General features: G+C 43.8%; 1 protein-coding gene across 1 annotated transcript; it reads left to right on the top strand.

Annotated features, from left to right (window-relative positions):
* Window positions 1-3,288: 3,288 nt before the first annotated feature.
* On the top strand, window positions 3,289-22,881 carry HAS2 (hyaluronan synthase 2). The gene is made up of 4 exons (XM_030943105.1): window positions 3,289-3,888; window positions 12,699-13,325; window positions 17,811-17,912; window positions 19,900-22,881. Exons 2-4 carry the CDS (start codon window positions 12,699-12,701, stop codon window positions 20,830-20,832), a joined length of 1,662 nt encoding a protein of 553 aa, XP_030798965.1. The 5' UTR covers window positions 3,289-3,888; the 3' UTR covers window positions 20,833-22,881.
* Window positions 22,882-23,291: the final 410 nt, after the last annotated feature.

The following is a 23,291-nucleotide window of genomic DNA, read 5'->3' as shown; positions in this document are numbered from 1 at the left end:
CCTCAGGGTAAAAGTGAGTACTCAATAGTTCCTGAAGAGTGGCTTACATGCCATTAATTCATCCACTAATTTACTCTGCAGTAACCAATTTATTCAACCATGGTCTGTGTTAATCTCCCCCAAAACATATTTTGTCTGACCTCTCTCAAACAAACCCATTGCCTCATTAGAAGATTAACTCAGGTTAGTTCACTATTATTATTCTTTATGGCTGGTGACAATCTATGCCTGTGGACAGTGACAGCCAAGAGCTCCCTTGTCCTCACTGCTTGTGACTGTAAATCACAATTAGGAGCCAGGATTGTTTGATAATGGTAACCATGTAGACATAACATAACATATATACATAGATGTGATATACTTCTAATGAAACACATCTACATCTGGTTCCTATAGCACTGTGTGGATTGGCATTAATCATATCCTCCTACTTTTAATTCCTTCCTGGTAGGCAACGCTAACTTCCCGACCTATGTTATCCCCTTGCCCTGACAGTGTGATCACACAACATGAGCTATGGCTGAGAAGGAAACAGCTATAGACATGACAAACTCACCATTCCCATTATGTAATTTTCTAAATCAAAGTTTTGGTGTGATTTAAGTGCTGCCTATTGCTGCACCAAGATTCGTGCCTCATCTACTGTGTCTTGATCCCTGTTCAAACCTAAGAAGCATGGGATTAAGCCAGTGGGATACTGTGTATTCCAGAGTAATGTAAATTCATCAGTAGAGGAGACATACAGTCTTCAAATGTAACTATTAAAAGCTGAAACACAAAAAAAACCCAAAACCAAATAAACAAACAAAAAAGCTATTTCATTTATAACAAATACTCACTTGAAAAAATTAATCTGCAACATTTAGTTATTAACCAAACCAAACAAACCCATCCTCCCCCTGAAACCTCATTTCAGAAATTATCCTAGACATGAAGTCCCCTGTTCAAGACATCCATCTCCCTGAGTCATGACAAGGCCACCAAGTGCCCAAGGAACACAAACAAGGCTGGCAGCACCAGTTCCCCAAGGCACAATGCTGAGAGTAGCCATGGGTGGATGGACTACGGACACCTGTGCTAATCCTCTCTTACCTCTGACAGTGCCAGAGGAAGTCTGATGCCAGGAAATCACACCTTAGGACTCACACAGACATCAAGGACTTGGTTATGTGTACAACAGTAGCAGAGCTTGCTGAGGTAGCACCTTGCCTAAACAAACAATCATCATTCATTGGGAACTGCAGTGATAGGACAGGGAGCAATGGGTACAAATTGAAAGAGGGGAAATTTAGGTTACATATTAGGAAGAAATTTTTCACTGTGAGGGTGGTGAGGCACTGGAACAGGTTGCCCATGGAGATTGTGGATGCCACAACTCTGTCAAGTGCTCAGAGCCAGGTTGTATGAGGCTCTGAGCAACCTGGTCTTGTGGTAGGTGTCCCTGCCCATGGTAGGGCAGGCTGGGACTAGATGATCTTTAAGGTCCATTCCAGCCCTGAACATTCTGTGATGCTGTGATAGTGTTATAAGCCTGGCTTACACCAGATACGTGGCTATTAGGGTGGCTCCTGTGGAGAGGGGGATCAAGTAGCCCTCTTGACACCTTTCTGCCCTCTGCCCCTGTTTGCAGCAGACAGTGCCATACGTCCCTTGCCTGATGACAGAGGTGTGCAAGGCTCTGACTCTAAAGGGTTTGTGACACAGATTTGGAGGTGGTTGCAGTATGGGAATGGAGCTGCCATGGGAGGAAGGTCTGAGAGGAAGAAATACCTGAAAGCCCCAATAGAGTCTATGCTTGTTAAGTCATGCTGTACTTTCAAGGACTCTCTAAACCATCAAAAGCCAGATTGTTGCCAAAGCAGTTGTTTTGTCTTCATCCAGACCAAATTATTTCTTACTTTATTGCTGCTTCCTCTCCCCAAACAACTAATTTCTAACCTAGGCCAGTTCTCCTGACATAGGAAAGGGGACAATGAGGAGGAGGGTGAAACAGTTGCTTTCCCTGGCAATGCTGGGTTAAAACTGCCCACAGAACTCTGGCTTAAACTAGCATCAGATTTGTTATTTGAGACAGACTGATGGTTCAAGGAGCTCGGTCGGCTTCAATGCACATCCTAAAGCCGCTCCCCCGTGGCAGTGACTGAACACACCTGTAAATGCAACCACTTGCCCGAAGTAGGTACTCAAAAAATCTCCAGCCTAGGTAAGCACCATTTAAACCATTTACGGCACACGAGAAGCCCCCAGAGCGCTCTGGAGTTTTCCCACACCAGAAGGTAACGAGGGGCGATAACTCGGCGAAGAGTCATCTCCGGATTTCCCAACGGTGTCTGGATACGGTTCCCTTTGTGGGCTCGACGCCCCAAAGCGGCGACCTCTGCGGTCCTTGAGCAAACAGCGCGGGGGAAGGGGAAGCTGCTCGCCGCCGCCTCCCCCGCGGGTCCCCGCCCGGGCACGGCCAGCGCGGCCCCGCCGCTCCCGCGGGCTCCGCCGCCCCAACAGCGCCACCCAGCGCCTCGCTCGGGGCACTGGCCGGGAAGCGGCGGCTGGGAAGCGGGAAAGCCGCCTTGGAAGCGGAGCGGAGCCGCAGGGAGCGAGTGAAAGCGGCCGGCAAGCGGCAATGGGGTGTGCTTGAGCTGCTGGTGCCCCTGGCTAACCGGGAACCATCGACAGAATTCACACTTCTGATTTATAACGAAACAAGGCCAAAAGTAAACCAATCCAAAACACCAAAACAAAGCCCACAGCACAATTTCCCAGTTTTTAAGTGGCCTAACGTGTTTCCCGGCTAGTTGTAACACAAGAGACATGGGTATGAATATCAGTGGGAGCTTCCTTGGGTATTTACTACAACAAATCTTCCCGAGAGTGAACGGGTAAAGCAGGATACAAAGCTGCGAAGTTCATCCATTCATAGACGCAATTCCTTTATTAATAAAAACCAGCAGCAGTAAAATCTGTCTCAGCCGAATAGTGGCTGTGGGAGGGACGAATCCCACACCCCAAGCCCAAGGATGCAGGGAGTGGGGGAGGTGGGGGGTTCCCCCAACTGCGGGGCATGAAGAGGAAACCAGTTGGTGGCAACATATGTGTATTGTATTTCTCTGAAAAAATTTGCAACTTGGCTAATTAAATTCCTGGCGCTGAACTGGTCCTTGGCTGAGATCATGGCAATTGGGAGGGTTGGGTTTTTTTTTTTTTTCCTCCTTACAGGAGTTCCCTCCTTCTTCCCATCCTCCGCCTATTAAAACAAGTCAGTCTCCCTTGTTAAAAGACCCCATAACGTGGAAGAGGCAGAAAAGCAGCAGCAGCAGCAGGAAAGAAAAAGACGTCTGGAAAATATTACCCGTTTGCTGCTGCTGCTGCTGAGAAACCTCATTGAAACAGTTACTCGGGCAGCAGCAAGGTATCACCAAAGAGACTTTATCTGATGCTGATCTCTCAAACTTTCAGACACTGCCTTGCAACTTCTCCAGGCTCCTGGCTAGCCGGGTTTGAAATAAGATCTTCAGCTTCGACCACGAGAAACTAACTCCTAATTTATTATTTCTAACTTTTTTAATTATTATTATTATTATTATTATTACTATTATTTGGGGGAAAATCCCACAACTTTGAGCTAGAAACTGAAGCAGAGAAAGACAAATACACGATAATTGTGAAAACACGTGGGAGAAAATGAGTAGGACTGAATAGCCTTACACGATTTTTTTTTATTATTTTCATTTTTAATTTTTTTTTAATTTCTGAGCGTCTTATTAAATCCCTGAAAAGTGCGATTTGTTCTTTTACCTCAAACTTGGAAACTATTCAGCGGGAGCAACGGTACGTGAGACCACACAGTTGGCTGGAGCCCCTCTATGACCAAAGGACAGAAGGACAAACAAGGTAGGTGATTTATGATTATGCTTCTGTCAGCTCAAGAGCAGAAGACCCCCTCCTCCCATCCCCACTATTCCAGGGAGGAAAGCTGGAACAGATCCCCAAAATACAAGTGGGGCTGGGGGAGGATCTTACCGGCTCCTACGCTACACCTATTTCAGCAATGAATAGAACCGCCGTGAGGATGAATGAGGTTTTCAGCTTCAACCCCTCCTCCGTGTAATCCATTTAAGACATTGCTGAGCCTCAAGATCTGGGGCAAAAAAACCCCAAACTCAAAAAGCCAAAAAAAGCCAACCGCCCCATAAACCCTCTGAAATTAGAATAAAATCGAGCACAGGCTGGGCACCCGCTCCGCTGATCGCAGCGGGGAAGGCGAGACCTGCTCAGAGCCCGATCCGGCTTCCCTCCCCTCGCCTTTGCACCCAGGGCCGGGCGGGGACGCGCCAGGAGCGGAGGGAGGGCTGGCACTGAGGGGAGGCAGGCGAGGCGGCGGGCGTGGGGCTGACGTCCCGCCTCGGACAGCGCTGCCGAGCCGCCCGGGCGCCGCGCAGCGCGGGGAGGGAGGGGATGGAAGGAGGGAGGGCGGCTTCCCGCGGGAGGGCCGGGAGCCGAGGGCTGCGGGGCGGGGGCTGCCCGGAGCTCCCCGCGCCGTACGCCCGCGCCGGGCCCGCCCCGGCCGAGGGAGGGCCGCCCCGGGGCCGCGGCAGCGGGGGGCGATGGCAGCGCCAGCACGGCCGGGCCCGGTCGCTCCCGCGGGCGGGGCCCGTGACGCGGCCGCGCGGGGATCCCCGGCCCCGCCCGGTGACGCCGCCGCTCCGCCCCGTTGGATCAGGGCCGCGGCGCCGGGCCGGGGTTCCCCCGCTCCGTGTGCAGCCCGCGGCCAGCGCGGGGCTCGGCGCCTCCGGCCCGCTGCAGAGCCCTCTATCCCCAGCAGCCCCGCTCGGCTCCTCTGGGAGCCGCGGTGCGTGTCTCGGACACAGAGAGAGCCTGCTGGTCACAGCCTCGCCACACAGCATCCATAGCGATGCTGGCAGGAGGGGGCATTGGCCCTTGGGGGAGAATTTACCCCATTTCCTTGCCCCGAGAGGATCCCATTGTAGTACAGCACTCCTGATGGGCGTTGTGTTAGTCTAGAGAAGACGGAGAGGGGAGCTCATAATGCATATAAATATCTCAAAGGCGGGTGCCCAGAGGATCCGTGCCAGACTCTTTTCGGTGGTGCCCAGCGACAGGACGAGGAGCAATGGCCTTAAACTAAAGCACAAAAGTTTCACCTCAACAGGAGTAATAACTTCTTCATGTTGAGGATGGCAGGGCACCAAACAGGCTGCCCAGGGAGGTTGTGGAGTGTCCCTCTCTGGAGACATTCCAAACCCACCTGGCCACGTTCTTGTGTCACCTGCTCTAGGTGACCATACCTGGCCAGGGGCGTTGAACTCCACAATCTTCACAGGTCCCTTCTAACCCTAAGGGTTCTGTGATTCTGCAGGGCTGCAGTGACCCCACATCTCTTAGGGCACAGCTGCTTCTCCACGTTTCACTCTGTTTCATAGTCTTCTGCCTTTGGGATCATTTTTCCATTGGCACCCATGCACTTTTTTGAAAGCACACGTGTGTTACATGGGTGCCTTGAGGGTTCTTCTGAGGACTAGATAAGGGAAATAAATCGTTCTTGCCCTGCATCCAAGCATAGAAAAACTCGGGTCAAGGTTTTCCCAGTAGGAAGAGCTGCTCTATGGGATTCAGTGGGGTTTTTCTGGCAAGTTCACTAGGAAAAACTCAACTCTTCATATTGTGACATAAAAGCACATTTGCTCCATTTTTTTTGCTATTCAAGATTAGTATATAGAGCAGCAAAGTATTCAGCAAAGAAAACATTTCTAAACTAGATTTTTGTTTAACCACAGTCCAAAATATCTGAGTAGAAATATGATTTACTTCTTGTTTGGTTTCCTGGAGCATTTGTCTGGGGATTTTTTGGTCGGGGGTTTTGGTTTTTTTTTTTTTGGTCTTTTTTTGGGTTTTTTGGGGTTTTTTTTTGTTGTTGTTGTTGTTAATCTAACAACTAGTACATTATTGTGTGCATGAGGGTCAAATCCAACCTGCAGCCACAGAATTCTTTCCACATTGGTTATTTAAACCTCTAAGAGATTAAATTTGAGCAGTTTAGTGGGAAACATACACTGAACAAATAGGAGATTCTTGATTTGCTGATCAAAGCCTGTGCATACAGATAGAGTTTGCTATCATCAGTAATCCTGTTCTTTACTTTTAATTTAACCTCAGAGTTAATTTTAGTCTTATGTGAGCCCTTTCCAGAAGATCAACAGCGTAACAAAATCTGGAAGTTATAAATAACCAAAAGTTCCAGATATGGTAATTGTGTTGTAATAAAGGTGTACAGATGGAGCATAACTTTTCACTTTCCTCTCTGCAGGCTGTAGAATAGAAGAGGGAGTCTGGGCACCTATGTTATGCTTGTGATTAATATCTACCTAGAATCATTTGTACTCCAATGATATATGATTTAAATTGCCACCAAAATAAGGCTAATAATGAATCTAAATATTGTCTGAGAAATTGTAAGCCTCAAACACCATGTACTCCCAGAGAGTGTATACAGGCCAGATCCATGTGTGCAGACGCTCACATGTGCACTCTGACACACTCGTGTCATTGAAGCAGCAGCTCTGTGGCAGCCCATGCTATTATTCTCATTAGTAAGGAAGTGGGTATTAAGGCTTATAAAGATTTCATTTTTCCTTTGGTTGTGCACAAAACAGCCCTTGGTGGCTGTATGCACTTAAAGCTGTGTGTGCTGGCTTTTATGGTGCCCACCTCACTGATCTCAGGCCTCCTGCTGAGTTAGAGTTGCATGTTTGTTACAGACAAATCCCCACAAACTATACCTTCAGGTGAATACAGGCAAGGAAAATAGCAAGGTGTGTGTTGGTTTTTGTCGGAGTTTTTTGACTAAATCCAGTTATATGGAACTAGAGAACAGGTGGATCTCATATAGCACTAAAAAGAGTAACCTAAGCCTTATGAAGAGTTTTATAGACCTCCAAAAATTTCTTGCATGATCATGATCCCCATTTTACAGGTGAGGAAGCTGTGACAGAGAGAGGTGAATTCACTTATCTAAGGTCACCCAACGGGTGAATGACAACACTCGGAAGCAAATTGAAATTGTCAAGGCCCTGATCCACTCTTAGATTCCCTAATGTAAAAAATGCAGTGGTTAAGCATTGACATATCAAACAACCTTCATAAGGGAGGTTAATCTCTACAATAAATTTGTCAAAAATATACTTGCATTTTTACCTTGAGTGCCCCAGAAATAGCATCTTTTCAGAGAAAGATTTTTTCATGCCTTGTTATCTTGCAGTTACTACAGAATTGCAAGATAAATTATCCACTGATTTCCCTCTTCAGCAAAATACCTAAGTGCACACTTATCTTTAATGACATACTTACATGCTTTGCTGAATTCAAAGCCTGAGCAGCAAGGTTGAGTAGATGTTTAAGAATGCAGCTTCCATACAGGCATGTAAAAATGAGATGTTTTCAAAGGTTTTCTGTGCTCAGCACTTCTGATTTCCACAAAGGATCCAGGCAAATCTGATGTGCAGATCTCATGTGTGAGGTTGATTTGTATTATCAATTTGTTTTCAATGAGGAAGTGCTATCAAAGCTGCTGCTACAAGTGTCTGCTCTTCAATGAAATTGTTTGAGTTTCTATTGCATAGCAGTAACTGGACGTCCAAATTGGATTCCTCTTGAATGAAACAAATTGCAAGGTGTACCTCTGGAGGACACTTTCCAGGTTTTTAGTCCATTGGGTCTGACTATGCTTAGTTCAGAGTAAAGCACAAAAACGTATGGAGGGTGGAGTTAGGTCCTCACCACCAGGTGTTCCTCTTTGCAGATCTGTTGCTGTGGTATTGCACTATTTGCTGATGTGACCGCAGCCCTCAATGTCTAGAGAGAGGCACAGCTCTTTGTAACATTTAAAACTGAAGTGGACTGTGGTGGGTTGACCCTGGCCTGCTGCATGGTGCCCTCCCAACTGCTCTATCACTCTCTTCCTCAGCAGGATGCAGATGCAGAAAATAAGAGGGCAAAATGCCTGGTATGTTGAGATAAAGGCAACTTGATAAAGCAAAGGCTGTGCATGATGCAAAGAAAAACAAAAGATTTATCCTCTACATCTCATTAGCAGATGAAGTTCAGCCACTTCCCAGGAAGTCGGGCTTCAGTACTGAAAAACAAATGTCATAACAAATGCTTCCCCCCCCCTCCTTTTAGCTTTTTTATCTGAGCAGATGTCACATGATATGGAATATCCCTTTAGTCAGTTTGGATCAACTGTCCTGGTTATGTTCCCTCCCAGGACCTTGCCCACCCATAGCATATTGGTGTGGGAGAAAATGTTGGAGAGACATCCTGGATGCTGGGGGCAATGCTCAGCAGTAGCCAAAACACTGCTGCATTAGCAACACCTTCCCAGCCACCAATACAAAGCAGAGCACTTGGAGGGCTATGGGAAAAAATAATTCCGCCTCAGCCAGGCCCAGTACAGGGACACAACGAGCACATTTGGGATCAAACCTTTATTACTGCCTCCTGGATAGATATTGGTTTTTGCAACTTATGGTTAGAGTTTTTCTAAATGTTTTCAGATGTTTGGAATTATTAAGTGCTAATTCTGTCAAACAACCTTCCAAATCCTTACATGTTAGATACAAACTTTCTGTGTCTCCCTCTCTTGCTTTTTAATCTTCTGAGGAAAAGTTACCCAGAATTGCTATGTGCCAATGTTTGAGGTTGCATGAGAGGGGATTTGTGAAAGAGGTGATGTAGTGAGATGCATCCCATGTGTTATAAGCAAACATGACTTCAGTTTGACCTCCATCAGTTTGACCCCCGTCACTGGTTCCATGTCCTGTATCAATAGATGCCAGGCACCACCTGATTGCTTCCTTTGTCCTCATAGCAGCCACACAACAGAGGGTGCAGAATTGAACAGGCTGCAGATAATATTGATATCTTTTGGCACCGGTGCACATTGGTTTTCTGTATATCTATTTGCCCCTATTCAGTATTAGTAACAAAATAAGCTTTTTCTGTCTCTTTGCCTCCTGACTTCATAAAGGGATGAACTATCTTCAGGCCCTGTTATTCTCAGAGATGCATGAAAGCTGATTAATAGCCACGTGGATGAACTTTGCCACAGGATTTTGGACGAAGAAAAATTGGTACTTTACCATGGAGGTCACCAGTGTTCTTTGCTGAGTAAAGACCCAGTTCAAAACAAAATATAAGAACCTGCTGACTTTCAGTCAAGGGTCTAGATCTTAGATCTTAAACTTAGATCTTAAAAGTTAGATCTAGGTACCATAACTACAGTAAATTCTAGTCTAAATATTTTCCAGAATAGAGAAAACTGAAGCATATTTTGCTATGGTCTTCTAATTTGAGATCTAAAGCATTATTCAGTCTGGGAAAGGAGTGTGATCTCTAGTGCTACAGTCAATACTCCAATCATTAGATGTACTGTGTATCAGTCATTCATTAACCTGATGTTTTTCATGAAAGCGTTGTTAGAATACTACAACTTTTAGTTATGCCAGTTGCTCATAATAATGAAAATTCCCCTTCATCACGAAGGGGAAATATCATCACAAAGGGGAAATATTATTTTTGTATATTTATTTGGCTTTATCAGGATGCCAAGAGACACAATACCAAACAGTTCACCAGGTGGACTCTGATGTCAAGTACATGCAAGGGTTCATTTTTTGGTCATGCTTTTCCATAGCAGCCTCCAAAGAAAGGCACTCCTTGCCTGCTATTATACAGTCACTACAAGGCATGTATATGCTTGGCACTGCTTTGTGAATCAAAATGTGTGACTGAATCAGCAGCAGCCTACACAACATCAGGATTTAGCATATGGCTGTCACATTTCAGTTCTACAAGATGGGCTGGTGAGAACTGCTCATCTCCATCTCTGAAAGGAAAGAGCTGAAACATCACAACAACAAATTGCTCACTAGTTGATGTTGAAGGCTCTTTACATACACTCACCTTGTGCATGCAAACCTTGGGTCTGCTTGCTGGAGGCTATGTAAAACTCATACTAGGTTCAGCTCCATGGAGTTAGGTGAAGGTGCCTCTAAGGGATTTAGATGCCCAAATTGCAGGATAGAATTATTATATTTCACTGTGTCCGGCTAGATACTCATAACAGCACTGTCTGACCTGAAAATCTCTGAAGCAGCTGCTGCCTAGCCTCAGTATCAGTATTTGATTCAGCAGTTCATTTTTGGTCCCAGACTTGTACAAGCATCATTTCCTTTTTAACTTCTTGGCTTAATTCTTGGAGATGGGTGGAGAGTTTTTGGCTTCTTTGCCATTGTTTGGGCATGTTAAATTTGATAAAGATCATTTCTGCTGGGCAAGCTATCAATACCTCGTGTTAAATCTTGAGACTATTGAGCAACTTTTCAGTTCCCCTGAGATTCAGTCAGTTAAAAGACTATACATAAAACCCTCAATTGCACATACAAAGGGGAAAATTTCTTTGATGAAAGCCAGGAGTTTAGATCAAAACACTTTTTATTTTCCTGACGTTGACAGAGAACAGAAAAAAGAAGTGTTGTTTTAGTAACACCAGAAATTAATTTCTTGATCTTAAAAGACTGGATTTTTGCAATGGAGAGGATCTGTGCTGTAATGACAAAGTCGGAGGATTTGGTTTTGTTTTTTTTTTTCCTTTTGTGCAGAAGCACTTCATCGGAAATGAATGTAAAAGATGCCTGCTACAGTATATAGTCACTCAAATGTAGCCACTCCAGATCTTAATGTAAATCCTGTTTATTTCAGCTATATAATTCTTAATGTAAGCAGATTTTAGGACCCCAAATGGGAAAGCAGAGTACAAGTGCACCATTAATGAGACATTTACCTTGATGTTTGTAACATTTTGCATGCTTGAGGGATTAGTAAACATACTGACTATTTTACTTTGAGGTAATCTAGAGGGGATCCATTACTTAATCTGTTTTCTAAAGCAAGTCTATTTTGGGCACTGAGTTTCAATTCACCTATAGTGGTGGTAAGCATAAGCTGTCTTTTTTTAGGCATCTTTATGACCCCTGCTGTGAAAGATTTTCAGACAGGCCAGAACGGGGAGGGTCCCTTTTGCTGGTGGATGATTACAACACCTGTCAGAGCCCAGCCTTAAGTATTCAAGGAAGTCCTAGAGCTAGGGTCTGATTTCTTTAACAGTGCCTCCAAATATACATTTAAGAGGCTTGCTCCTGTCTTGAAATTTAAGACCCTAAATAGCCAGTGGAAAAAGACAAAGTCTTTGTAACCTCAAACTTCATGCTTGCCTAGTTTATTTTTATGTTGTAAGTGATTATGCGTTGACTTTTTTGTTCCAAGCCTGTAGCTTTTCAGACATACATGTCGCTGATGACAGCTATGCTGCTGTGTCGTGGTAGTCATTTTTCAAGGAAGAGTTAAAAACATATTTGATGTAAGGAAGTCCTGTTCCAACTTCAACTTTGGCCAACAGATGGTGAAATAAACATGAGCAGCAGATGAGTGAGATGGTAACAGCAGGGAAAATATGAATAATAGCAAGAAAACACAAATATTAAATCTATTACTCTGAGAGGACCTAATTCAGCAAAATATTCAAGCATGAGCTTTATTGACTTGCAACACGCTGGATTAGCCTTGAACAGACATCACCTGTTTTATGTCCTCCACATAAAATGCATCTATTGACAGAAAATGTTGGCATTAACTTCTTACAATTCTGAGAAAGCTGTTGCATAAAATGGGTAATGTGATTGCCAGAAAAGGTATTTAGGTACCAATAGAGTCCACCTGCCTGCCTGCCCATACTCTTTATTTGTTTCAAGAATGCCGGAGCACCCTCCATGCCAGCCAGTTGCTCCATAGCCCAGAGTTTATGTTAGAAGATTTTACAGCCCGGTAAGCTAAATATGTAGAAGTGATCAGAATCAGCTGATGTCCTAGAGAATTTCTGAGTCCAGGGTGGAGTGTTGGCTCTGTTAAATTTATGCATATTTTTGCCACAGACTTAATCTCAGTTAAGCTTTAGCCCCTATACACTCATGCTTACGTGTGCATGTATCTATGTACACAACTATACGAAAAATGCATTTTTGCAATGGTATTGAGAAGACCTTTTAAAGCAGATGTCTGATTATATAAATATAAATTATATATATAGTCAGACATCTGTTTAAAAAATTATAAATACATTCAGGCATCTGTTTTAAGAATGTCTTTCCAATATTTTTGCAAACATAACTAAGTGACAGAAACAATTCAGGGTGGGATAGAGTCATGACATGGATGGGGGATGATGAGGGGCTGCCCAGACATTCAGCTGTTCCAGTCCCCTGTGACCAAAGCAAGTGATGGCCCAAAGCCCCTTCTCCAACCTCCTCAGGATAATGTGACAGAGAGTCTTATCCAACCAGCCCAGGCTGCCAAAATAAGATTCTGACACAAATAGCACCTTCTGTGTGGGCACTGTGAATAGCAGAAAACATCTCTGCTACATTAAGTCTGTTTGGATTGTACTTTACGTGGGGGAAATCCTGCAAAGAGATGTTCAGTTGAGCAAGGGGATGCAGTGAGTCTGTGAGCTAGAAGCTCACAGAGTGTATCTGTTGATGCTGAGATCTCTGTTGCAGCCACGTGACCCCTTATGATGTCTTATGTGAGCAAGTGGTGGCTCTGCTAATGGTTTCCCTACTTCTTTGCAGATGTATTGTGAGAGGTTTATATGTATCCTGAGAATACTTGGAACCACACTCTTCGGGGTGTCCCTCCTTCTGGGAATCACCGCTGCTTACATTGTGGGCTACCAGTTCATCCAAACAGACAACTACTACTTCTCCTTTGGACTCTATGGTGCTATCCTGGCATCACATCTCATCATCCAAAGCCTGTTTGCCTACCTAGAGCACAGGAAAATGAAACGGTCGCTAGAGACTCCAATCAAACTGAACAAAACAGTTGCCCTTTGTATTGCTGCCTATCAAGAAGATCCTGACTACTTAAGAAAATGTTTACTTTCTGTAAAAAGATTGACCTACCCTGGAATTAAAGTTGTTATGGTCATTGATGGGAACTCAGAAGACGACGTTTACATGATGGACATTTTCACTGAAATCATGGGTAGGGACAGTTGTGCCACTTACATCTGGAGTAATAACTTCCACGACAAAGGTCCTGGTGAGACAGAGGAGTCTCACAGAGAGAGCATGCAACACGTATCTCAGCTGGTCCTGTCCAACAAAAGTGTTTGCATCATGCAGAAATGGGGTGGAAAAAGAGAAGTAATGTACACAGCATTCAAAGCACTGGGGAGAAGTGTGGATTATGTACAGGTAGGTATTAGAGCACCAGGTCAGTGCCAATTCAAACACACTTTGAAAGAAAGCAGCTTTTGTATATTTTGTGCAGCATGTTAGAGGCCATCCTAGTCCCTGATGAACACAGTGCTCCTTTCAGTCTGTTTGGAAACAGCTTGACCGTTAAAAGGGTATTTTGCTACCTTTTAAAATGGCCAGTCTATCTGTGACTGTTTTAAATTTGTGCACCAGCTATTGGAGAAATCTGAAATCCTTCCCCTGCCTTCAGTACTGCCCCCTCATCCAAATGGTTTTGCTTCAGACAAAGCCAATGACTTCCTGAAAGCCCCATCTCTGCTCCTGTGGGTGAAGGTCTCGAGTAAGGCTTTATTTTGTGAGTTTGTTAGCGGCCCCATATATGAGCAGACAGACAGGTATTTGGTCTCTCTAGGGAATATCTCGGAGAAGTGGTGAAGTCTGTAAAAAAGATGGGGATATATTTTAAAGGCTTTGAAGGCCATGTGGAGCATTCAATAAAAGGGTCAATGTGTAGATCTGAAAGAAAATTTCTTCAGCTAAAGCCTGAAGGAGCTTTTGCTTCATCACTTACAGCTGCATTACCTCACTCACTGCAACTTGGCCTTTAAGGCCCTTATGACACACTACTCACTTAAAAATGAATTAGGCTGGGTCCTCTCTCCCTGTTTCCAAAGCAGCAGAGGCACATTTCTTTCCAGCTGCCTTGGATCCTCTGAAAGATTGTCTATGTTTTTGCCTTACTTACATGGATTCCTCACTCCTGCAAACAGCCCTGCTGACTGTGGGAAGGGGAAAGGGTCATGTGTGGAGGAAGGCGGGTGGGATCAGATACTCTGGCTGGACACTGAGGACCCTTTCTTAGAAATCTAGGCCAAGAAGGCTCATTTGACTAATCTCACTGAATAGGAGATGATTTTCCTAAAGAACCACCCTCAGTTCTTCCAAGCTTCTCTCACAGTCAGAGCATGCAGCAGTGTCCTGCAGTGGAGCAGCAGCTCCCCGCAAAGTGCTCTCTGCTGGCTCAGGGCAGCTGCATGGCTGAGCCACATGTGTTTCTGGGGCCTGTGCCCAGCCTTGTGTGGGTGTGTGTGCACGCTCTGCACAGCACAGCATCCACGTGCAGGGTCCCAGGGACCTGGAGAGGCTGCCAGGAGCTGGGCTGAGAGCAGCGAGTCTTCAGTGCACAGGAGGGCAGAAACTGAAGAGTGCCAGGAACTGCTCTGTTATTGGAGCTAGGAGAGTAAAGCCAAGATTTAAAACCCATCCTCCACCACTTCCCAAACTGAAACTGATTTATTCTTTCAAAACAATGGGCTTAAGCTCTCCATTGTCTGCACTTTGGTTTTGTGCTGTGAGGAACTATGATGGGATAAAAATGCTGATTTTCTTTATTAGCATGGGTTTATAAACACACAGACATACCAGATTGCAGAGAAAGAAGGCAAAGAGGAAACAGATTCATTGCAAGTTTCCTCCCTCAGTTCAGCTCTTGTGTTTTTCAGGGAACCTGGAAAAAGTGTTTCTATTTCAACAGTCATACCATAAATTCAGAAAATAGAAGAGATATTTCTGTTCAGTTAACACTCCAGACCTGGCGCAGAAGGTCTAATGGATTTGTCAGAGACTGTAGTGCTGCTGTGAGCACAGTCTGCAGTACTGACTGATGCCACAGTCACATCTACAGTCACATCTGCAGTAGAAATGCAGCCCCTTGGTGGCCCTGGCTACTGCAGAGTCATAAACAAAATGCAGCTAAAATGTGGCTCTGTTTTATGAATGAATAAAGGTTTAGATATTTCAAATGGTCCTTTGGGGAGACCCAGGGTAAATTGCTTTAAACAAGTCCTATATTTCAAGGGCTAAGCAGTCTACATCAATGATTAAGCACTTTAAAAAGTGTCCAGTCAGCACCACTGCCCACCATCAAAACTGTAGGCCTTACAGTTCTTAGAAGACGCCCTGGAATTATGAACAGGCAATCATAAACAGTCAGACCAGTGCAGATAACGAGCTGTTACTCAGTAGTGGTGTTTCATTAAGTACTGAACACCGCTATGAAGTCTGGTTTCCATCCTAGAAGAGTTTATGAGTGTGCAAGTAATCAGGTGGAGGAGTTAAACTGGCAGGTATTATCAGTGCAGAGTTGTGAGGTAACCAGGGTACAATTCATCTTGGCTTGATAGAGGTGCCTGTGTGGACAGTCCAGTGCAGTCTGAACTCAGAGCAGCTTGGATAAACTGTCACTGCCTACAGCAAGTAAAAGAACAGCTCCCTTAAGGTCAGTTGTTCCTTTCATGTAACTCTGTGACCCAAAGCAGTGATGTTTGGGTCACTCGGCCCTTATGTGGAAAGATGGCAAATTGTCTCTTGGGCTGTCCTGGGCACACCCTGGCTAGGTGTCAGTGTCTGTGTTTCTCTGGGTGGTCCTCTGCTCACCTGCGAAAACCTCATCCAGGTGGAAAATGATGGCTTGTTAGATTTGTCCCAGAAACCCAGACATACCCACTCTGCTGGCATGCCCAGGATGTGTGATGGTGTTTTGTTAAAAAAATCCAGTGTTTTCAGGATTCCTCATCCCTAATATATTAGTGATGTGGCTCATGGGCAGGCCTTTCTGCTGCAGGTAAATACATCTAATGGGGTGGGAGCTGCTCAAGTGGCAAGTGCTGGAGGGAAAGCAGGGGGGCTGGGAGGCAGCTGATCCCAGCCCACCACTTGTGGTCACAAGAAATGACATGCCTGTCACTGGCTGAGCACCCTGGGAATTCAGCAAACTACAGATTCCCTGTGCAAAGCACTCAGCAACAGGTTTGTTCAGGAAGACCCAAGTAAAAGTATAGGCATTGTTTTCCCTCATTGTTTTGCTCCCTCTCTGTCACCCAGTGCTGCCACTGATGACAGCTTTCCACTAAAGCTGGAGTCAGGCCTTGGCCAGGTTACAAAGATGCTGTGGGATGAAGCCATTGAGGAGGGGAGGTGGATGCATCAAGTTATGGGAGCTCGAGATGCATGTGGCTTTTCTCCTGACAGAGATATGAGAGCTTTCATCACCTTTCTCCTCTTGGCCCACTCTGAGTGAGCCTGGAGGGGAGCATGTTGGCAGAGTCCCAGCTTCATCCCAAACCATGCAGTCCAACTATCCTGGGTAACCTCTCCTCTTTAGGCTGGTCCAGAGCAAAGCCCCAGTGCTCTCCTCCCACTTCATAGAGCAGATGTAAAGGCTACCTCTCCCCTGGAGTGAGAGGGCTTAGTTTGAATTGAAACTTTGCATGAAAGGACACCAAAATTAGGATACCCCTTACAAAGCCTCAGCAGAAACTGTCTTAATATGCTGTTTAGGCAGAGCAACTGACTTGTTCCTACTGACCCCGTCTGAAGTCACAGGAATGCAATGTGGGGACAAACTGGAGGCAGTATGAGAATTTGTAGGGTGGGATTCAGCCAGTCAGAGGGGTGTTTCTGGGACAGTCTCTGCTCCAGTTCCTGGGTGTCTGTGAAATGAGTTTACACACGATGCGGCCAGTTCGTTCAGCTGCAGCAACTGCAACAAGGAGACACCCTCTTGTTTTAAACAGGCTGCAGCCCGAGTCATTCTCCTCAGAGCGAACGAAAGCAATGCCAGCTGTCTCACAGACCAGCCAGCCTGTCTGAGCCCTCCTCCTACTCTCCAGGGGAAAGCCAATTTCCTAATGTACACAGTGTTTAGTTGACTAGGAGTGTTTGTGTAGCTGAAATGCCTTGTGTGTCATTTACTTCTGCCTCCGTCTTTTGGAGTACTGAACTTCGGGACTCACGTCTTCTGGCCTTACATATCTTTTTATAAGAATGCCAGAGAAAAATAGCAAATAATTTGTCTTTTCAAATGTCAGATCCCTGCACTACTAATAACACATCATGCATCTAAAATTAAAAATGAGTTTGTTCTGAAATATAAGATACATATTTTACATGAATTGCTAAACCCTTCTGTGAGTGAAAGAACGATTAGGTTTCCTCCCAGACCCCTACTTAGCTTTTTTTCTTTTTAATAACAAATGCCTGGGATTTAACTCCTCGCTCTTTCCCTCATATGGCAGTGGGAAACATTTGACCAGGGTGCTCCAGCTGTGCAGCTGATGCAGAGATATTCAATGTTAGAGCACAACAGGAATCTGCTGCACACCCACAAACACCATCTTATTCTGCAGTGCCCCATATCTTATTGGAAGAAGCCAGTCCAATGTGCCAGTAAAACAAATGGAGCTGATACAGAGGATTGTTTGTGTGCACAGCCTTAACAAGCTCTGTGTTTTGTGCAGCACTATGCCTTGCTGCCTGGTACAAGTGACCTTTAATAGAAATATCAGTGCAGACTTCAAAGTCAGATTTAATTGCATTCAGGAGAATATGCATTTAGAGTCATTATAATCACTTGCATGATTTTTATTTTCTTCTGTAGTGAACTCCTTAACCCATTTTTTTCTTGTTTTTTCTTATTTGTAGGTCTGTGATTCAGATACAATGCTTGATCCAGCCTCATCAGTGGAGATGGTAAAAGTTTTAGAAGAAGATCCAATGGTTGGAGGAGTTGGAGGTGATGTGCAGGTGGGTACAACAATTTTCAGATTAACAGAGGTGTTTCCACAGCTATTTGCATTGCAACAGATTCCTCTGCCTGAAATAGCATTAAATATAATTTATGTGTATGTATTATATGCATATATATAATATGTGATGCCATTAGAGATGCTCTTATCATACCTTAACCTTTTTGTCCATTGATTGAAAACTCTTCTTGGATGTGAGCACTATATGGTTTTAACATCCCTAGCAAGCAAACAAATAATATTCTGCCCCTATGGGTGAAAAGGGGGACACTGGCATTGTTAGGATTGTTGTGGCATCTTTGAGTCTCTGGGTATAGCTGCTTGCTCAGGGTACCAAAGAAAAGCTATAGGGGGGCAGGAAATTGAGAACAGGTGTCCCATAGCCATGTCCAGCAACCTCAAGCATTCAATTATATTACTACTGGCAGCCAAGATTGTTAGAAAGAAAAAAATACCTTTGAAACGCTCTGCACTGTGCACTCTGTGTGTTACTGGGTCTCCCATCTCTGTCAAGCAGAGCAATAGAAAACTTCCAAGTCAGACCACCTCCATGTGTGTTAGGATTTTCAGCATTACTGAGTTTGACTTATTACTACAGCAAAAGGCTGGTGGTACCTTTTGACACAACTCCTGCTGCAATTTATAAAGAGAAGTGTGTATGAATATTTCAGTTAGCCTAAAGATCAGTCTCCCATACTCAGTTGGACTTTTTATGTGAGACAGAGGAGAAAGAGCTATGTAAATGAACAAGAACTTGCTAATGAATGCCCAAGTAGTCAGAAGTATTTCAGGCATGTGGCTCATAACTGCAGAAATTAGGATTCCCACAGAAACCTGAATAGCTTTGGAGCTCTAGACTGACCACAAACCAGGCGACACAGCCCATGCATGTGAAATTCCAGGCATGTGTGAGTACAAGTGAAGGGAGGCAAGACAGGTTCAGCTGTGACAGTGAAGGTTCATAGGCATCTGCATTGGGAAGGACGTGTGTCCTCTGAGGAAAGGTGTCAGAATGAAGGCTTTGGGCTTTTTTTCCCCCCAGTGCATTTTCCAGCATACACCCAGCAAGCCCTACTGCTTCTAATATGTTCTGGAATTAAAACTGGCAGAAATTAGGACCATCAGAGCAAAAGACAATATTTTTCTAGTTGCAGGGCAATGTTTTATGGTTGTAGGAGGCCAAAGATCCACACACTTCCTTGTCACATCCTCTGGCACAAGGTGTGTGTTGAGAACCTGGATGTGAAGCCACAGACTTGTGCATCTGCTTGCGCTCATGCATCTGCTGAGTGCTCAGACTGGATGTGCAGCTGGGTTGTGCAGAAGAGAAGGACTGAGACATTTATGTGGGCCTGAGGAAGGCTCTACTGGAGTATCTCCATATGTCTTGGGACAAGGTAACAAGCTGGTACTGCAGAGACAGAACAGGTTGCTTCTCAAAGGAATGCTAGACATGTGGATACAGTTCAAGGTTAAACCTCTAAGGCCAGACTTGTGATACCAAAAATGTAGGGCAAAGACCATGTGGTCTGCTTTTCTCATTCTCCAGCATAGTTTTGGGAGGGCTGGAAGGAGTCCTGTGAACCCCAAAGATGTGTACAGGCAGGAAAGCAGCAGAAGGCCATGAACTCACCAGCTGCTCTTGGTAAAGTCTAAATCCAGAAGGTCTAACTGGGGGCAAAAGGGAAGGAAAAATGAGACAGAGTATGTTAATTTCATTGTGGAGAATAGGAAAGGTTGCAAGGAAAAAAAGAACCTCTTGGTGAAACAGACTTTTGAAGGTTTCATCTCACCCTTCCTGTCAATGTCCTGGCTGAAATGTTTGTGTAGCTCCTGGGTTTGCCATGAGTTGAACACAGGAGTGAGGTTCCCACCATAATTCTTCTAATGGTGCTCTAGTCTCAGCAAATTTGTTATTGATCCAATGCGCACATTTTCTGTTTTAAGAGCTCATCTAAAATGAAAACTGTTTTTTTATTTTGCAGATTTTGAACAAATATGATTCCTGGATCTCCTTTCTGAGCAGTGTGAGATACTGGATGGCATTTAACATCGAAAGAGCCTGTCAGTCCTACTTTGGCTGTGTACAGTGCATCAGTGGACCTCTGGGAATGTACAGAAACTCTTTACTCCATGAATTTGTGGAAGATTGGTACAATCAAGAGTTTATGGGCTCCCAGTGCAGCTTTGGAGATGACAGGCATCTAACTAACAGAGTGCTAAGTCTGGGCTATGCAACAAAATACACAGCTAGATCCAAGTGCCTTACAGAAACACCGATAGAGTATCTCAGGTGGCTGAATCAGCAGACCCGCTGGAGTAAATCCTACTTTAGAGAGTGGCTTTATAATGCCATGTGGTTCCACAAGCACCATTTGTGGATGACCTATGAAGCTGTAATCACTGGATTCTTTCCTTTCTTCCTCATTGCCACAGTCATTCAGCTCTTCTACAGGGGAAAAATCTGGAACATTCTTCTCTTCCTGTTGACAGTTCAGTTAGTTGGCCTGATAAAGTCTTCCTTTGCCAGCTTCCTTAGGGGCAACATTGTCATGGTTTTCATGTCACTCTACTCAGTGTTGTACATGTCAAGTTTACTGCCAGCAAAGATGTTTGCAATTGCCACGATAAACAAAGCAGGGTGGGGCACGTCAGGAAGGAAAACCATTGTAGTTAATTTTATAGGACTCATTCCAGTCTCCATTTGGTTTACAATCCTCCTAGGTGGCGTAATTTTCACTATTTACAAGGAATCAAAAAAGCCATTTTCTGAGTCAAAACAGACAGTTCTCATCATTGGCACAATACTCTATGCATGTTACTGGGTTTTGCTTTTGACTTTGTACATGGTTCTTATCAACAAATGTGGCAGGCGGAAGAAAGAGCAACAACACTACGACATGGTGCTAGACGTATGATGTTTCCGTGGGAAGTTACCCAGAGTTGTAAAGCAACCCAATGACCTTGTAGTATCTGTGGCATCAGACATATGTTGCCAAGGGAAATGGATCACTGCTGCTGGGAATAGGACACTTATATTCCTCTGGGTTCATTTTCATCCTGCCAAAGTAAGGAAAAAAAAAAAAAAAAAAAAATAAGAAAAAAAAAAGTGGTTTTTTTTTCCAAGGGGAGAAGGACGTAAACCACACAGTTACGACCTGTTCACAAGAAAAGGGGAGAACTTCTGTGTTTATGCACTTTTTTTTATTGTGCATATGCTTGACAGTGTTACGTTCTATATACCTCACTGGTCATGCTTATGTGTGTGGACGGAAAGAAAGGGAGTTTGGAGAATCAAGAAAAGGACTGTACAACCCCTTGCAACCTAATTTATGAACTTCTCTTTTTTATAGTTCTGTTTATAGGAAGGGTCTTTTGTTTTAGGCTGCCAAATGTAATGCCAAAGGTAAATTTTAAGAGGCCATTGGCTGAGCTGTATTTTTATATTATTGTATTATTTGTGTGTGTGTATTTTTAAGCCAACTTTTTTTTTAAATCACATATTTTATATTTTACTATCTGCCAAAAAAAGCTGCCTCCCCAACATTTTGTTCTTTAGCCTTTTTTAATATATTTGGGGACAAAAAAAATCATACATTCTCCCCCCAAATTTCTGCTGAAATTATATGGTTCACAACAGAAAGAACAAAAAGTCTCTCTGCATTTTTGAAACTAATGAATGGTTATTTCTGTGAAAAGGCATTTAAATGTGCTCTTTTAAGACATTTATTGCAAAAGGCATGAAATTTTCAGGTTTTGCATACAAACACATTTGTGCATAAAAAAAAGGCCAAAGGGTAGATATGTGCAATTTGGGGGTTTTGTTTTGATTACATTGTAAAGGGAAATTTGCTTCTCTGCTGGGAACTTAATATCCCTGGCATGCAAAATAAACCATAAAGCAAGGCAGGCCTCCATGCCACTGGAAAAGACATTGCTATGGAAAGCATCCCACTGATTTTATATGGGACCTGAGCAGTCAAAAACTTCTGACTTGGAAAAATCTTGGGCACATGAAACTGCTATTGAATTCACTGATGGTCCTAGTTGTCCACAATCTACTACTACCAAGCAAAGAGTTCAGGTTTTTATTTAAAAAAAATAAACAGGGAAGAAAAAACTTATCAACACTTTCAAAATGTGTGTGTTGTACTATAAAACTTCTGCAGAGTCCTTCATACAGTTCACAGAAAATAAACACATCCCCTTCTCTGACATCCAGTGTAATACAGACCCCAGTACTGAGCCCAATAGTTTGTTTTTGACTACAGCATATCTACCAGAAAAGAAAATAATTTTTTTATCAGAAAACATCAAGCCTTAGCAAATGCATCACTTCCTTGGTGCCTAATAATCACTCCTGGACATTTACTTTGGACCATAGTTTTGAGAAATAATATTCAGGACTAAATTCTGCAGTCCTTCACCAGCCAAAGGAATGTGGCATTGAGCCCTAGCATACTTTATAAAGAGCATCAGAAAGACCAGCTGCCCTTCTTAGATTCTGGTATTAAAAGCACTGTGGTAAAGCAGAAATTGGCATATGATGCTTAAAGAACTTAGAAGCATTTTCAGCTTCTCTTTTTTATGCAGACATGAATAGATTCTGCTGTAGAATGAACTGCACACACACTACCTTGTTGTCTGATTATCTTGAGGTACATGATTGCTTGAAAGTCATACTAATGTTATGTTAATGATTGGAGAGTTGATTCATGTTGATTACAAAATAGAACAGTATTAAAAAAAAAGCAAGAGAAACGGTAAAAATCAAAAAAACTTGACTATGCCTTTTAACTATTTATGATGTAAGTTAAAGCTTGGGTTAACATTCAAATGTCAAATAAATCTTCTCATTCTATAAAAAGATTGAATTAATTGCCTGTATTTATTCTAGCAATTATTCAATGTATTTCCAATATAGGTTGTATAGTATAATTGTTACTTTCATAAATAAAATATTTTTGATAAGATTATGACTAATTCATGGTATTTCTCACCAGCACTTTTACTTTGAAGCCATAAATCTGCACAGTTTGAAGGCTGTTGTTCTAATGTCACCAGCCTGATTTCCAAGAGGGAATTTGCCATCGAGCACCTGTGGAGTGCAGTGCATGCCTGAGGTGGCTGGGGCTGGTCCCTGCTCTGAGAGGCAGCACAGGGCATAGGCAGCACTCAGAGTCTCTGCCAGCAGCTGCTAGATCAATTCAGTCAAAACACTTCCTTCCCTTTTTCCTCAGCTTCCTGATTTACAAAACAGGAATAGCAATCCAACTTCCTTTTGGGAAGCACTTTGAACTTTATGGCCAAAGTACTTTAGTACATTACATAGGAGCTGATGTTTTCCAGCCCTCCTGTCCACTGGAAATTATCACCC

This window comes from Camarhynchus parvulus, chromosome 2 (assembly GCF_901933205.1).
Source record: "Camarhynchus parvulus chromosome 2, STF_HiC, whole genome shotgun sequence".
Classification (NCBI taxonomy): domain Eukaryota; kingdom Metazoa; phylum Chordata; class Aves; order Passeriformes; family Thraupidae; genus Camarhynchus; species Camarhynchus parvulus.
The sequence above is the reverse complement of the archived record's forward strand: the minus strand, read 5'-3'. Positions and strand labels throughout refer to the sequence as shown.

Excerpts from the sequence above, each read along its gene's own strand:
- HAS2 (XM_030943105.1), top strand. The coding sequence starts at position 12,699 with ATGTATTGTGAGAGGTTTATATGTATCCTGAGAATACTTGGAACCACA. Across the intron at positions 13,326-17,810 it reads GAAGTGTGGATTATGTACAG|GTCTGTGATTCAGATACAAT; the intron begins GTAGGTATTAGA and ends TCTTATTTGTAG. Across the intron at positions 17,913-19,899 it reads GAGTTGGAGGTGATGTGCAG|ATTTTGAACAAATATGATTC; the intron begins GTGGGTACAACA and ends TTTATTTTGCAG.